Here is a 17,893-nt window from a genome sequence, read left to right as displayed (position 1 = left end):
ATTCAATCTAATTTCCTGCTACACCCTTAACTGTTCCCAATTCTTTGGGCCCCATTCTCTTGATGTTATAGTATACCACTGGTTATCTGTCCGATGGACTCTACCCAGCGCCACTTTTTTTCCATCTCAACTTGAGCATCATCCAACCACACTCGATCCATCATTCATACTGCTGCCCTTCTCTTTCTCAAGGGCAATAAGCAGAAATAAACATTTCAAATGGAGTATCAGAAGACAAGTCTGATGTGCCATCCCCTGTTATTTTCGTATTTCTTACAAATCGGCAATCTCACCAGAGCCATCAATGACTTTGTTATGTGGTAGTGTTGCCAACATAGGTTCATGCTCTTTTTTTCAACAGTCAAACAGCAACTACCCCCCATGACATCCATTTGCTGTCCTTGTGTCACACCTTCAGTAGTTCCAACATGGGACATTTAATTGAATTTGTGTCTTGGTGCTCAATGCATAGGCGGTGCCCAACTCCTGGTTGCAATGGTAGCGGACACCTCAAGGAGAAGTACACGGTGCACCACAATGCATCTGGTTGTCCCCTTGCTACAGCACATGTGGGTGACGACAGCAGCCAGGACAGCCCTTCAGCAGCACCAGTTCAACCACGAGGAAGAGGACGGCCGCGCAAGTAAGTTCCACAGGCGTACAGAGCTCAGATCTGTGGTTGATATTGCCATCCGCGCACTGTCTGCTGGTAACTGGCAGTGCTATTGTTGGACACCAGGGAGTGCTTCATTAGGTTCCTGGAGGACTCAGGGCTGGTGTCCAACCTGTGCACCCATGAAAAACTATATGGACCAGGGATTGTGTGATAAAGCTGACTTTCTTCTCTGCCTGTGAATGTAGCTTGAAATTGAGGACTGCAGTGCAAACTTGGCATTGCAAACTTTCCAGTACACTCATCAATTTTCAGTCTATGCATGTTAATTACGAAGAAACTGCGTTTTTTTTTTTTTTTTTTTGGCGACATTGTGGTTCGTGCACTTTTGCTCACGAGTGTACATGTTCTCCTGCCTGCCGCTGTCACCCACGTATTCTGTGACCGTGACAACCTTCCCTCTTTTTTTGCTTTTTATGTCTCCCTCCCCTTACCCAAGGTGCTGAGCCATGCTCCCGAAAGGGTTGCAGAAAATAGCACCTCTTCTCAACAATCACTCTCTGTTTCGTTGAGGGATCAAGACTGGGCTGCAAAAACTAGGCATATATGTGTTTGGACAACATTCACTGTAGGAGATACGAGCTGTTTTTGCGTGTGATGGCATTGACCTTGTAGACACTCACTGATGCAGCTTTTGACAAGAACAGCTTGCGAGTACTGTATCATTGGTCACTACCTATAGAAATTCCTATTGGTCTAATACAAAACTTATGCAACTAATACAAACTTTTGCTCGGATCGCAAAGATGGCAGCCATGAACTATGGTTATCTCGCACACTTGCTTTCATTGGGAGAGGCGGTTTGTCGGCTTTGAGTGTCGTGTGACCGCTGCATATAGATCTGCGTTTATACTGTATGAAACTGTAACTTTAGTCACCGACACCCGATCACGCAGCTCCGGTTAGGCATGGACTAGACAGTGTAGCCAATGGTGTGGCCATAACGAAAATTCACCGCCGCCCGATGGGTTAACAGGCCGCAAGCATTGCAGAAAACTTGTAGCTAATACATGTTTACTGGTGGCTCATCAGTCATCAGCTGCGAGATCACGCGTACAGGACTGACAGCTGTTGAAGCGGCATTCAGGTCCACGCGGGCAGCCAGCCAGCAACTATACTACGAGCACGCATGCCAATTTTGTCTGTGTGCTTAAGCTTGCTTGAGGGCAGAAAGCTCCGAACTGCGCGAATCTGCATGCGTGAACACTGAACACGTGTATCCGATACATTCTGTGTGCGTTTCGGTGGCTAACTGGCTCTATCTCCAAGCATGCTTTTGTGCTTTCCATACGCGTTGCTTTTGTTGTTCGCTCTGTCTGCATCGCATTAATCATTTTGATCAGTCTCGTCGACCTGGATGAACCTTGTACTCGTAGAGATCGCAGGTCAAGGTTCCGACCACGGCTAGATCTTTCAGTGAATATACCAAACATTAAAAAACCGAATAGTACATAGTAGATATTCTATTCATGAATAGTATTCTTTGAACGTTGACTATTCGATTAGAAATTAAATATTCGAGTATTCGCACACCCCTACAAAAAATGAAATAAAAGTTTTGTGTGCCTAGCACTTAGTTTGCTGAAGATGCTTTTTATGAAGTGTGTTGCCTAGAACAGTAACTGATGGTTGCTGCGTGAAGAAAAAAAGAAAATGTTTGTCTATGTATTATTGTGAGTTCCTCATCAATAGTGATGACGTTCAAGGTTAAAGATAACACGCGGAACCGTAAATAATGAAGGCCACGTGCAGATGCGGTGGCAGTGCTACTTTGGTTCTGGATCGGGTAGCCGAAGTAGGAAAGCTGGGATAGCTGGTGGGGTTCCCCCAAGGCCAAAAAGTTTGACTTTTTGCCTCGGTAATTGAGCTAGTGTATGTAAAAACCACAACTCCTGTCCCTCACAATATGGACACATCCAAAGATGAACATGGTTTTTGTGTTGGTAGCATAGGTATTCATGGGCAAGTAGTGGAGAAAGTACTGCTGGCCACATGCTTGAATCTTGCAGTAAAGCTCACTCCCTGCTTGCCTTGCCTCGAGTGTGCCCTATGTTTCACAGTTTATGAGCCAACAAGTGGTTTCGCCTGCAGTTGCACACTAAAGCCTGAAAAAAAAAAAAAAAAACAGTTCTCAGTTGTATTGCCCACTTGAGGGAAAACTTGCGCAGTTCTTCACCGACATAGTATATTAACCCTGGTATTCTCTCAAGCAGTCCTTGACTCGAATCTCTTCCTCCTCTTGACCGAGTTGAGCACAGCACCACTCCTCATGACTGTGCCATCAACTTCCTTGAGTCGAGGTGGAGTGGAGGAATGTTCTAGAATACATCTTGTGAGATAGTAGCTCACCACTCTCTTCATTATCTTGAGGATGCTAAACTATGTTGTCAAACTTTTCCACTTCGTAGGATACGGACACCTGATGTTGTTCCCAACACAGGACGGCTCAAGAATCAAGGTGAGAAACTGTAGGAAGTGGGGTACTCTGCAGATTCGTGCAATATTTTTATGCATTGACTCAATTAACCACAGCATGCAAATATAGTGAAAAAGACAGGCACTGAAGTTAGTGGAGGTCTCGTATCTCACAGTAAGAGCGCCAGGACATCTAATAACTGTACTGGCAGCCATTCAGAGCTGTTTCTCACCTTGTTGTGGTGATTTGAGCCCTTTCGCCCACCTTGCACACTCAGCCTCGTAATAAGACCATAAAGGAGGCTAGTACACATTTCTTAATTGTATGCACGCACACACCACACAAGCACTGAGAAAAAAGAATAATGTTTTTTCTTTTGTCGTGAAATTGTTAAAGTTGTCATATCTTACGTTCCTGTATAGTGTCCTGACATAGAGTCCACATTGTGTAACTTGACGAAACTCACTGGAGTATTGAAAATTTTGAATCCGTTCTGCAGCTGTACCCTTTTCATAATTTTGAAGATGCATGAAATTTTGTGAAAATAAATTTTCAATGCGGTGTCACCTATGTGCTGTACACGTGACACTTGTCTGTGAAGGCAGTTTTTTCTTTTTGAGTGCGATTGTGTCTTTGTGAAATCATTTGTCTGACCCGTTTGCAGAGCTGCCACAGACTGTGCATCAATCGGTCTTTGGAGTGACACGGTCATCAGAAGAGCGCCCTCTGGGTCTTGAGCAGCACTGGCCGCAGTTGGATCTGGTGCCGGGATCACTGGTGTCGGACTGGTCCCTGAGCCAAGTGGCACACTTTGTCAGCTCCCTGCCAGGTTGCCAAGGTCTGGCCGCCATTTTCAAAGAACAGGTTAGTGCCATTGAAGTAAAAGAGGCCTACATTCAAATAAGAGGAGTGAAATTCAATGCACAACTATTGGTAACTTGCAAGTGTCGATGTGTCTGTGCAGATGGTCTCTCAAAAGAGTCTGTCAAAAGCTTCATGAGCATAAAGGACATCAGAGGAGAAAGCACAGAAGTGATATCTCTGCCTTCCTTTGTACATCACAGTAACCTCATACAGTGGAACATTGGTATAATGAACCTGCATGTAACGAATTATTGGATATAACAAAGTAAACCTACTTTCTTTTCCATTACAAATACAAATACAATGAAGGCTCATCAATTCACACCTCATTAATTTGTCAATTTAGATAATTCAAGTTAACTGGTACAGTCTGGCCAAGTTCCACAAAATTCCATGTATTAAAAAGCTAGTTAATTTGGAAGCAAATTCAGTCCGCCACAGATCATTCAAACTGTGTGCCGCCGTGGCTGGTGGTCACTTTCCCAGTGAAGCAACAGGTGCTGCAATGTTGTCACGATCGACGACACGCCACACGTTCGTCCCGAACTTATCCTTTATTATCCACACCAACCCAACGCACCACACCACTCACGTTCCCCCATTCACCTCTCTGTCCCCCACACACACTCACTCTCGCCGCTGTCTTCCCCGCACTCGCGCCACCTCTAATCCGCTCCGTCAACTACTGTTGATCCCGCGCTTGGCCTCCGAGAACCGTGGCTCCTCATCGCGTGTCTTGGGCTCGCTTGCCCCGGCCCTGGTGCGTCACAACTCTCCCCCCCCTCGAATTGTGAAGCCGTGCTGGTAGGGAGAAGCAATGGCTCATGGTAGAGCATCAACTGATCCGCGTGGGCAGTAGTCCGATAACGTCCTGTAGTAGGATCGCTCAAAACAAAGTCATTGTCGCCTAATCGTTTGAGTACACAATAAGGTCCACTTCGTCGCGGTGCCAATTTTGCCGAAACGCCCTTGGCCGCATCACTCAAGGTGTGAGAATCCAGGAGCACAAGGTCACCCTCTTTGATGGTCGTTGGCTGCCGATGACGGTCGTAACAGGATTTTTGCACCTTCCAAGCAACTGCCTGATGTGTCCGAGCATATTGGAGGGCCTCTCCAAGGCACCGCTGAAGTTCTGTAGCAAGTGCATGGTGTGCTGCTTTCGGAGGCTCCGTGTCCTCCTTATCACTTGCAGGTTCCCATGGGGTGCGCAACTCGCGGCCGTAACACAACAATGCTGGAGTATATCCGGTGACAACGCTCTCGGCAGTACGCATGGCAAGGCTGATCTCGGGTATATGCCGGTCCCAGTCTTTGTGGTTGGAGCAGTATGCCCGTAGACATTGCTTAATTGTGCCATTGTGACGCTCTACCATTTGGCCGGCCGGCCGGTAAGGCACCGTGTGGCGATCTTTGATGCCCCAGTGTTTCAAGAGGTTGCGCCATAGTGTGCTAACAAAGGGCTTGCCATTGTCGCTGGTGATGGCCACAGGTGTGCCATGGCGGCAGAAGACTTGCACCATGCACTCCAGTATTTTTGCACTTGTTGCTGCTCGTAGAGGGAAAAGCTCTGGGAACTTGGTAAATTTATCAATAACTACCAGCAAGTATTTGTGGCCCCGAGGTGTAGATGGCAAGGGCCCGATAATGTCGACACTGAGTTCTTCCATGGGTGATGTTGCCCACTGACTGCTCATGAGGCCCTCTGGTTTCTTGCGCCGAGCTTTTGTGCGCTGACAGACAGTACAGCATTGTACATACTTTGATATGTCAGCCCGCATGCCCAGCCAGACGAATCGTGCTGCAACACGCCTCAGAGTTTTGAAAAATCCAGCATGGCCCGCAGTGGGATGGTCATGGGCCATCTTCAACGCCAGCTGACGCAAGTGATTAGGTAGCCACGCTACCTTCTTGTTGCCTCTTTGCTGAACCAGTAGTCCGTTTGGCTGCAGTTCTGTTGTTTCTGCCAGATTGCGAAAAAGGCGATGATCAGGGTCTGAGCTTGGAAGCCGAGTCCCTTGGACCACTGCCTTCAGCTTTAAGAGGCGGTCATCACGAGCCTGTTCTTGTACAAGCTGTAGTGTGTCACTCAATAGCGAAGAGTCATTCTCCGAGGCAACAGCTACTTCATCAAATGTAATTTTGCCTTCAGGTTCTGGGGCAGCAATGGGGAACAGAGTCTCATGCAGGTTGTCATTTGGGCTGTCTTCACACTGGAGAGGGGCTCTACTCAAGGCATCAGCGGGTATGTTTGCCAGCCCTCGTCTGTGCTTGATTCGGCAGTTGAAGCCCTGCAGCCGAAGAACCCAACGCTTGACCCTGGGTGAAGCTTGGTCAGTATTAAACATCCATGCCAGAGAGGAGTGATCACAGTGTATCTCAAATTCTGTAAATTCAAGATATGCCCTGAACTTGTCCACTGCCCAGACTACTGCCAGGCATTCCCACTCCTGGACAGTATAATGTCTCTCCGCTGCTGTAAGGACTCTGCTAATGAAGGATACAGGCCGCAGTCCCTCAGGGCCAGCCTGCAGTAGCACAGCTGCAATCCCAATGCCACTTGCATCTGTCTCTACCACAAAGGGTTGATTTAGATCTGGGAGGCTTGTAACAGCATCCTGAGCTAAGGCCTGCTTGAGTGCAGTGAAAGCCTGTTCTTGGCACTCCTGCCACTGCCATGGCTCGTTCTTCTTCAAAAGGTTGGTCAGTGGATGTGCCGTCAGTGAGAAGTGGGGGATGAAGCTTCTATAGTAGCCGGCTAGTCCCAGGAAGGCTTGCAACTGCTTAACTGTGCTGGGTCTTGGGTAATCCAGCACCGCACGCACCTTCTCCTCGTCTGGTCTGCACTGCCCAGGGGAGATGATGTGGCCTAAAAACTTAAGGGATTGGCAGCAGACCTGCATTTTATCTGGATTAATTGTAAGGCCAGCAGCCTCAATGCGTTGCAGCACTTCCCTTACATGCTCAACATGGTTTTCCAGTGTCTCCGAGTAGACAAGAACGTCGTCTAAAAACGCCATAGCGAAGTGGTGATTGATTCCCTGCAGCACCCGGTCCATCAGGGTTTGAAAAGTTGCTGGGCCGCCTGCCACCCCGAAGGGCATCCTTGTAAACTCAAAAGTACCTTGATGGCAAATGAAGGCCGTTTTGGCTATGTCAGCTTCGCAAACAGGAATTTGAAAAAACCCTTGAGAGAGATCAAAGCTTGAAAACCACATTGCTCGGCCCAATTGCGCTAGCAGCCAGTCTGTTCGAGGCATTGGGTAGGCAGGTACTCGGGTGCGTGCATTTAATGGCCGGTAATCTACAGCGAGCCGGTAGCCTCCAGATTTCTTTGCAACGAGCACTGGGGCGCTAGTCCAAGGGCTGGTGCTCCGTCTTATAAGGCCCTGTTCAAGGAGGTCATCCACACAGCCCTCAATGATCTTTTGTTTCTTCACGTTCACGGGACGTAGCTTGCATCTCACGGGCGCACTATCCCTTGTGTCAATGCGGTGCGGGTGGTACATCCTGGAATTGTAGAAAACAGATGGCTAAAGTCATACAGAACTTCACTCATGCTTGGCTGTAACTCCTTAGTGGTAGCCAGGTGCATGTTCTCTATGTCCGGAACCACCAGCACTTCCTCAAAGAGGTTGTGCAAGTGGTATGACTCTGCATTTTCTATTGCCAGTGCTGCTGCTGGGTCCCTTTCGCGCTTAGCAAATGGCACCATGCACTGTGGATCGGTTCCAATAGTCCATCCACCCAGCGATACATGTAGAGAGATGCCTGTTGCTGTCAAAAAATCTCTGCCCAGCACAATGTCCCGACACAAGTCTGGCACACACAGGAAGTGTTGACTGCGGCTGCTTGTGGCCCAGTGTATTTTGCACTTGAGGGAAGTCGTTGATTGAGACCAACCTGTTGCCAGGCGGAGTGCTCGTTCCTGTGTCTTGGGTTTGGCGCCTGCCTCGACCGCTACCCTTGCCGCCGGTGCTCCAAGCAAGCTCACACTCGAGCCTGTGTCCAGTAGGGCCTGGAACGTCGTCCTCCCAATCCGCACTTCCAGGAGAGGCTCCTTGTTGCCGGCCAAGGCCACTACTTGCATCGCAGTCTCGTAGGTGCTTGCCGGTGTAGCACCTACCGTCTCCCGTTTCCCGCACACTGCGAGCGGATATGCCCGATCCCGTTGCATTGGTAGCAGCGGGGCGGGACGCCACGTCGACCTGTAGGGCACTCGCGAGCTATGTGGCCGACGCCTCCACAGCGATGGCAGGTATATCCTCCGGGGTCAAGCGGTTGGTACCGTTGCGGCTGTGACGGCGCTGAGAAATGTGGCGTCCTTGTGGTGAATGCAGCCAACCCGCGCAATTGGTCTCGGTGGTAGGAGGGCTGTATCGCCGCGGGGTGCAACGGCCAGGGGGATGCCGCTGGCGGATACTGGAACGGCGCGGCAGCCGCTGTGATCAACCCTCCGGGTTGTGTTCCCGACAGGCCGGCCACGTTTATAGTCGACTGGAAGGCCAAGTCCCTCGCGACTTGGTCAGTCGGTGGTGGTGGTGGCTTGTACTGCAGGCGCCTCCAGAAACGCTCCATGAGGCCGTCAGCGGCCTTCGCCAACTCCGCGAGACTGGAGAACTGCCTTCCTTCCACCAAATCCTGGAGCTGCGGGTGCATCTGCCGCAGCACGCGGTCAACTTTTTCTGACTCGGGAACTTCGCCGCCAATCCGGTCGTAGTAGGCCGCGATTGTATAAATAAATTCTTTTAAATTTTCTTGCGGATGTTGCGTTCGCAGCTCCAGCTCTTGCTTCAAGCGGCGCTTCGCGTCAATGGAGGAGAACTCCGCGATAAATGCGGCAGTGAACTCCTCCCACGACGCAAACGCGCTCACGAATCGCCACCACAACTTCGCGCTTCCTTCCAGCGCAGCGGGCACAATGTGGGTAAGCCTTCTGTCGGCGGCGACATCGCTGACCAAACAAAAGGTATCCAGCCGGTCTAAAAATTCCTCGGGGGACTGCGGGTCGTTGAATCCCTTATACTTTGGAGGCTGACCTCCCGTGGAGCGCGGAGCGCATTCGCTCGCCGGTTGAACCGCCGCCGCCGTGGTCGTGGTTCTCGGAGGTAAGGCCTCGGCCGCCATGAGTCTTTGTCGCACAGCTGCCGCAACTTGCTCACGTTCCATGGCCGATCCGTTCGTCTGTCCCTGCATATGCTGTACTAATTCTTCGGGCACATTCACTGCCTCCATGTTCACGTCGATCCCGGACGAGCCCCCACTTGTCACGATCGACGACACGCCACACGTTCGTCCCGAACTTATCTTTTATTATCCACACCAACCCAACGCACCACACCACTCACGTTCCCCCATTCACCTCTCTGTCCCCCGCACACACTCACTCTCGCCGCTGTCTTCCCCGCACTCGCGCCACCTCTAATCCGCTCCGTCAACTACTGTTGATCCCGCGCTTGGCCTCCGAGAACCGTGGCTCCTCATCGCGTGTCTTGGGCTCGCTTGCCCCGGCCCTGGTGCGTCACAATGTGCTTATTACCGTTGTCATCATTCCACGCCCCAACGACAGCTCCCTCAGATTTTGAAGGCTATGCTTTTGCGAACTAAATGCACCAGAAGAGATTAAAGGAGCTAGAAAAAATTTCCGGAATCCCCCACTACAGCTTGCCTCATAATCAGATCGTGGTTTTGGCACGTAAAACCCCATAATTTAATTAGAAATGTGTCATAGCTACCATGTTCGTTTATTAAAGCAAAGCTTTCTATGTCTCACTGATTCGTCCGTGAGCGCCAAAAATGCACTGCTGGAAAGCTAACTCACACAATGGAATTATCTGTGCATCTGCGCACACAGTAGAACAACGGTGCACGATATAGGTATGGTAGAACACTACAGTTTACATTCGCAGTTGTACCGATAAGAAAAATGGGAACTGCAACGCCACGCTACCCAGACGAACTGTATATATCTGCATTGCATTACGCGCATCACGCAGTGCATTCCCGGCCGTCACCATGGGTAGGCCGCGGGTACACCGTATATGAACGTAAGCGCAAGCATGATCGTACCCATAAAGCCAATCCCGTGTATCGGCAACGGCAGAGCCTCTGACCATCTACCGCAGCCATCACAAGGCAATACTGTGCAAGTGTTGAGTCATCCGTGAAAGTGTGAGTGTGCGTGTAATCAACGGCTACATGATCTGACGTAAAGGCTATGCAAGTTAAAGAAATGTGTCTTCAGTCAACTTTGACGTTGAAAAAATACAATACTAAACAAGCAATCAAATCGCATATGCATCGCATTGGGTCGCTCAGCATTTCTTGGGTTCGTTGCGTGGTCGTTGGCTTTGGACTGACTTTGATTCAGTTTGCATGAGAGAAAGCTCCAATTTCGCTGGGCGTGGCCTAGGTCAACCGTGCATAGCGAAACTGACCACGCTCTCCAAAACAACGATCTCCGATCGCACCCCTGCCCTCACCTACGCTGCTACTGTGAATTACTGTATGCACTCGCATAATGAACGCACTTTTTTTCCCCAGAAATCGAATGCAAAGTTGGGGGTGCTTTTATTAATTTTATGGTGTTTTATGAGTAAGCGTTCTTTGTGAACTGCTCCAAATTTGGAATTTAGTGCTCCAAAACATTTTTTTTTTCGTAACCTGCTACAAATTTGCATTTTCCTGCTCCACAAATTGCTCCAAATCCTATTTTGGCTGTTGCACCACTGATTAAAGATTAATAGGGAGTAGCTGGTATTCTAATTGACATTAAGAGGAAGAAATGAAGTTGGGCAGCCATGTAAAACGTAAAGCAGATAACTGGTGGTCTATTAGAGTTGCAGAGTGGGTGCTAAGAGAAGTGCAGTCGGGGACGACAGAAAACTAGGTGGTGTGATAATCGAAATTTGCAGGCATAAGATTGTGTCAGCTGGCGCAAGACAGGGGTAATTAGAGATTGCTGGGAGAGGCCTTCATTTTGCAGGGGACATAATTGGCTGATGATGATGATAGATGCTTTTGACCACGCTCTCTTGGGTGCTGCTATGATTGATCACGTGGTGATGCTTCCATTGCTTGCCTCAGCCTGCTTCTGTTTACGGTAGTAGCACATGACGCTGGTTTGTGGCAGCAAGCCGCAGTTTCACCAGCTGTCATCGATATGAGTGGACTAAAGACACTAAACTGGCCAAAGCAGAGGACATGTAAGCATCGCACATCCATCCTTGCGAGCTTATTACACCTTGTTGAAATGTTGTGAGCACTGCCTTATGGTGCACGTACTAGACGGCAGTGCAGGAAAATGTTTTCCAAGACAGAGGGGTGCGTACTTTTCGCTCCTAAATTGAAAGGAAGGTTTAGCTCGGGGGCTGTTATCTAAATTTGTGGGAAAAGGGAAATTGTTTTGTTTTTTTTCCTTTTGGTGCAACCGCTGCACCAAATTTAATTAACTCTTTCCGTACCGCGCCCATTGGGCATCGTTAGCCAACTATCGATGGTTTGAAATGCCGCTTTCGAGACCTGCCGCACCCCTCATGGACACACTGCCATCGGACGTGAAGGAGAACTATATTTTTGTTTTCTAAGCAGTTTGATTTTTTCCTGCCAAGCAGTAAAAGTAGAAATCAAAATCTAAAGCAGTTCCACTCTAACGTGAAATCTGATGAAATGCTAAGCACGCCATGCCCCTGTGTTTCTCTTGTGTTTTGCTTGTTTTCTTGCAAATTAATTTCCAGCAACATTTCTGGCTTGCTAGGGTAAGTATGCCCATTCGTTCACTCCGATGGCGTTCGCTCTCGACTGAGGATTCCTGATGTTGCCCACTTTCATTAACGCATTACCGAACCAAAGTCTATCACATACTTGGCAACTGTGTCGCAATGATCGATCCAAGAAGTCCCGCTTGAATTTGGCATCTGCACCTCCCGTGCTTTTTGTTTATGTATTACATAAAATATTGTGTGCAGTAGTTCCTTCAGAAAAAAAAAATCTGGCATAACCTGCAAAAAACACCTATTTCCCCATGGTAGGGAAAGATTTAAGTTTGTTGCATTACAAAAAAAAAAAAAAAAGGTTAATATCTAATGACTGTTGGTAACAGGTTTTGTGTTTTCGATTTTTTAATAAAAATTGTTGAAATGCAAAAATTTTCAGAAAACGGAACTATTAAATTTACAACTCGGTAACTCAGCTATGACAAATATCAATTCTGTAGGTTGCATCTAACAGTGCATCAAAAGCAGACAATATTGATGTGCAGTTAAACCTCAATATAATGAACTTCAATATAACAATATAACGAAATTATCGATAGAACAAAGTACTGTCAAACCCGTTTATAGTGAACTCGATAATTCCACGAAAAGTGGTCATTGTTTCAGTAGTTTGTTATAGTGGGCTCGCCCTTCAAAACGCGCAAACATTAACGACACTGTAACTGACATGAGGAGTTATGATTCGACACCACTTTGGTCAGAATATAGAATTTTAAATACCTTCTTCATCTTTGTTCAAACTGCAAGTTTTCGTTAAAAACATCATCTGAGGAACGAAATGCGGCGGCGTAGCTCCTTCAAAACGACGCCTGGCCGGTTCCGATCCCCTGCCATTTCAAGACTATGAGCGGATCTGCCGCCATTTTTTTTTTTTTTTTCGAGAGCTTGTGATATATTTCACTATCAGCGGGACAATAGTGAATTCTGCATACGATAGCTAAGCCTTTTAGTTGGCTGGAAGCAGAAACTACTGGCGGAGTAGCACCAACTTATGGTATCACTCATCTTCACAAGGAGTGACGTCAGGGCCTCTCCTTAGTCTCCAGGCCTCTCCATGCACACTGCTCTGTGCCCAGTTCAGTCGCACTTGCATGCTTGAGAACTTCACATGTGCCCTCCTTTTACAGCTACCCATTTTAAAGTGTTCATTGTAACAGTACAATAAACATTTGAAAGTTCTCGTTATATCTAGACGCAGTTTCAATAGGCAGAGTCGAAAAATTGTATATGCCGTGAAACATTATTGTTATAACCGATAGATTGTTATATCTGGGATCGTTATAAGTGGATTAGGCTGTATTTCACTTTTTAGAACTTGTCCATAGAACACCGTGTATTTTGAACCTCAATACAATGAAGTGTGGTTATACACGCTTTCAACATAACGAAATTTCACTGCTGCCGCGGACGAATACTGAGATAATGGAAACTTCCGTGGACGCACATGGTGAAATGTTTGAATTACATGCGGCTGTTTGCGAACGCATCTCTCAAATCACTCACGGCACGACCGAGAGCGTCTGCTGAAGCGGAGTAGCGACATGTTCCACATAAAGCCCAATTGTGCCCCGTGTCGTTTAGGTGCGAGTTATAATGTGCTAGGGTGAACCGAGAAGGATGGTGGCTTGATAAGTGCCGTCTTCCCACGCAAGCAAGGGAAAAGAGCAAGCTTGCAGTAACATGATCATGTGCGTGCAAGGGTGAGGGGCAGGTTGGCACATGTCTCCTTTTCTAGCATGCACATGGCTATCAATGGCTGAGTGCATACCGTATTAGCACAATCATAATGCTAGTTTCTTTTGTAATTTTCAATTTCGGAATGTGCCTTGCGTTATATTCGGGTTCGTGATATGCATAATTGTAATATGTGTTTTTTTTTTTTCCTCCCTTTTTCCGAGTGACCGCAAAAGTTCCCCCCTCACGTTCTATTTGTTTGTGGTCGTATTATTTACGCGCAAATGCGGTATGCAGCCCGCTCGCCCTGTTTTAGAGGCAATTCTGCGAGTGCAAAGATTGGGTGACCTGAGATGGCGTGGCATTGTGCACTGTCTTCCCACGCGCCCTGTTTTAGAGGTAATTTGCTGTGAATGCAAAGACTGGGTGAGCTGAGATGGCGTGGCATCGAGCATTGTCTCCCCACGTGTTTAGTGCTGGAGGTTGCATAATCTAGAGTTGTGAAGATGTGTTAAAGCGAGAGCCAGACGAGGCATTTGCTCCACTGCTTTCGGCACTTTTCATGATAGTGTCATCTCAATGCTGGCAACACACTATCAGCCAGGGGGGCAGAGTGGACGCAAAAGAGTGGCTGGCTTCGCGTCATACCGCTGATGTGAAGATATCGTCGACACAGTATGAAACCACATCTTTCGTCGCTGACTCTCGCATTCAACAAAATGTTTTTTTTTTTCTCGTTCAAATTTGCTTTTTTCCGATGGCCGTATAAATAGGAAAACTTTGAGGCCCCTTTCATGTAAGAAAAGTCCATCAGCGACTGTACTTATGTACATAGAAGTTGAAATTTCAATACAACGAAATTTCTATATCCTCCTAAGACCTCTTGTACAATACATTGCGCATTGCCTTCTGCATTTTTTATATGTTCACTCGGGAATGATTACGCAAAATATTCATTCTCGGTAAAAAGTATCGTGCATCTGTAACTGTAATGAAGTGGTTTACTTATATTCTTGTCATCCGCTTTCGAGGAATTTGACACTCAATTGATCTAGAACTCTGTGTCATCCCAGACGGCAGAAAGCAACCTTGAAGTGTGTTTCGAAATCAATGAGATTGCTTTAAAATACCGGAAGCGCCAGCAACATAGCAATGTACTACACGTACTTCCATCTTCATCTCTGCATTTTAACAATGAAATGCAGTTTTTCTATACCAAACATGACGAGATGTACATGGAGACACAGTTTTTGGCATCTAACCGTGGTATTTAAATTTTGAAAATACTTTTTCAAGACAATAAGAACCACCTTGAAGGGCGATTATACCACATAGTTATGTTTGGGACTCGGGAGGATAGAACAAAGCAAGTTGTCGATTTGACCAACTTTGTTATATTGAGGTTTAACTTGTGGGTTCTTGGTGTCTCACAGGAGACCAACCACTGCGGGTTCAAGCTTAGCGAGCCACAGGGCCGCGTCAGCCGTCGCCTCCAGCACCGCTGGCGCACGAGCTCAGAGGCCGCAAGGGGCTACCGAGCGACGCACTCAAAACACAGTAAAGCCCTGAGTTGACGGAAACCGTTTATTGAATCTGTCGGCACCAGCACTGCACAAACGCCCGCGCGGCGGGGAACCGAAGGAGTCCCGCACCGGGGTGAAAATACAGAAAACAGGCGCCTATAGCACGTCGCTGCGAGAGCACAGGCTCAAGCTGGGACACGCTGCTAGGAAAAGTCCCGGCGGCTATGCTACTTGCTCTGGCGATAACCAATGGGTCAACTTGCGAGAGCTCGGGCAATATCCTTCGGCTTAGGCTTTCGGCAAGTGCGGCTCGGCGTGGTACGACCTTGCGCGAGCGCTAGGCACTGCTCGTCGGCTTAGCGTCGGGAAAAGGATCAGCACAAAGTACACGCTCCCCACACGGGCAAAGGCACCGTGCACGAGCTCCAGTCCTAGTCACAAAGGTGTCGGCGGACGAGAGGAAAGCATGTACGTACCGTGCGCTGATCCCGGAGATAAGAGAGCCACGCTCCGCCGCTAGCAGCCAAAACGCGGCCGTACCGTGACGTCAGCGCCCCGCCCTCATCGCAAACCACCGCGAGTGGAGTGCCACCGCTAGAACCGGTTGGGAGCGGATGGGGAAAGGCGAGGGACAGCAGAACAGGTGAAGCCTGTGTAATGGCGCCGGCGCCTCCCTCAATCCCCACAAACTGTACTATACATGATCTTAAATACACCGCTATTCTGTGAGCAGGACTTTTCTTTTTTTATGTGAGTAGGACATCGCTCTGTACTGCTGATGTGAAGACATCGTCGACACGGCATGAAACCATATCTTTCGTCGCTGCCTCTCATACTCATTGAAATATTTTTTTCTCATTCAAGTTTGCTTTTTACGATTGCTGGATAATTAGGAAAGCTTTGAGGCCCCTTCTGTGTAAGAAAAGTCCATCGGTGACTGTACTTATTTAAACAAAAGGTGGAATTTCAATATAATGCAAATTGTCAATATTTGTGGAAACACGTAAACCCAGCCTTCAGGATGCGAACACCAGAAGAGAAATAGACAGACACACACTGGGACTAGCAACAAGTTTAATGAAAACGTCCACACAGAAGTCCGCAGGGAAGCCAGAACGCTTTGATGGTCACGTGGTTTTTCTTTGATTGTCATGTGGTTTGTACGACGCATGCACGTTCTGGCTTCCCTGCGGACTTCTGTGTGTTTTCATTAAACTTGTTGCGAGTCCCAGCGTGTGTCCGTCTACTTCTCTTCTGGTGTTCGCGTCCTGAAGGCTGGGTTTAATCGTTTCCACAAGTATGTACCAACAGGCCCAGCAACAGACTCTTCGTCGATATTACCGACTTGGTTATATCGAGGTTTAACCCCCCCCTATTATACATGGCTCTTAAATACACCACTATTATGCGAGTAGGACCTTTGTAAACATTTTTTTAAAATCGCGTAAATACCCTTGTAAACATTTTTTTTTTAAATCACATAATGTGTAAAATTAGTGTATCAAATTTGTCTGTTATGGATGTAACGGCCGCAGTTTACAGAACTGTGATATCTGTTGTTGGTACAGGGTTAGGGATTTGTAAACTTCGTGCTTCTTCGCGCATACTAAAAATATATATACATAGTATATATTTCTGAATGCGAGCAAGTGTTAACTAGATGTGCAGTACTACGTGGCCATCATTTATTTTTATTTGAACATCATATTAACAAATTTACTGCAAAACTGTTCTGCTGCAGCGGAACCTTGGTTAGAGTTCAGTCATGGTTCAACATTTTATTCTGGGTTTGCAAAGAAAGGATTGAAGAACTGGACAGAAGCTACAGTCAAGTATTCACGAGGTACATCTTTTTGTGATCCTTCTTTTACCATCACAAAACTCTGCGAGCTGACCAGCTCTTAGATCCATATGACAATGCCACAGCTGTCAATTCATTAACCAGGAAGCAACCTTGCTCAAGTATGTACACTTGGAGCATATTTAGCAGATTACCTTTAACACATTTATGTATATTGACCCCATTTAGGTCTGTATTAAGGATTCAAAGTTGTAGTGCGGCTGCCTAGAAGTGTTCTTAGCGCTTCACTAATGTCTTTATTCTGAACCTGTGTTTCAGTTGTCCGTGTTTATGTGATAGAGCGCATTCTAGCGGCAATCCAGCTCTCAGTTAAGGAAGATTCTCCTAAGGCATGAATTTGTAGGATAGTGGTCTTGATTCATTTATTGTGCATTATGAATATTTGCAACGTACATATGCTAACATTGTGGAGTCACAGTGGCCATGTGGGAGCGGGACTGTGCCAGTGCACAGATGGATGCATAGTGCACTTCGGTTAGAAGCAGGAACTCGTGTAATTCGAATTACTGGATTTAACGTCCCGAAGTAACAAACGGGCTTAATATTAAGGACAGGAGTGTTTTTGGATTCTACCCCTATCGGAAAGCAGCTGCCACAAACGGTAATCGCATTGCACCACTGATGGAGTTGGTGTGAGCATGTGCTGTCATAAGTGATTGCAATGATGGACCAGAGTCGAAGGAGCAGTCTCGAGACAGCTGGAGGGCTGCTCACTTGAATGACCACCACTCGAGCTGGAAACCATCCAACAGGTGTTGCAATGCAGATCCAACCCAAGTGGGGCTGTTGCACCCCTGCCATCATTCATGGATTTATGTATCATCGCGTCGGTGCTCTTTTGTGGATCGTGTGCAGCGGGAAATGCAGGGGGCAAGATTCTTCGCCACTCTTTTGCTCGCAACACACTTCTCCTACACACTTCTCCTGTTCACAGGACCACGTCTCACGGAACAAGTTTGATAGTATTTAACATCCCAAGGCAAAACAAGGGTTTCGAGGGACTTTGTAATGAAGGGCTTAGAATTAATTCTGACCACCAATGCCTAATTGGTGTGCACTAAAAGCTCAGCGAGCCAGTGGTGTTGTGTTAATTAAATGAACGTTTTGAAC

General features: G+C 47.4%; 1 protein-coding gene across 5 annotated transcripts in view; it reads left to right on the top strand.

The window, feature by feature from the left end:
* LOC119466081 (lethal(3)malignant brain tumor-like protein 4) overlaps positions 1-17,893 on the top strand; it is a 45,919-nt gene that overhangs the window by 26,512 nt on the left and 1,514 nt on the right. For all 5 annotated transcript variants that reach the window (XR_005195006.2, XM_037726570.2, XM_037726568.2 and 2 more), the window contains exons 13-15: positions 473-643; positions 3,082-3,131; positions 3,754-3,953. Coding sequence is in view for 4 of the 5 variants with exons in the window: in XM_037726570.2 (XP_037582498.1) it covers positions 473-643; positions 3,082-3,131; positions 3,754-3,953 (421 nt within the window). In the remaining variant the exon portion in view is untranslated. The remainder of the gene's footprint in view (positions 1-472; positions 644-3,081; positions 3,132-3,753; positions 3,954-17,893) is intronic.

This window comes from Dermacentor silvarum, chromosome 10, assembly GCF_013339745.2.
Source record: "Dermacentor silvarum isolate Dsil-2018 chromosome 10, BIME_Dsil_1.4, whole genome shotgun sequence".
Classification (NCBI taxonomy): Eukaryota; Metazoa; Arthropoda; class Arachnida; order Ixodida; family Ixodidae; genus Dermacentor; species Dermacentor silvarum.
This window is presented reverse-complemented; position numbering and strand designations above follow the sequence as displayed.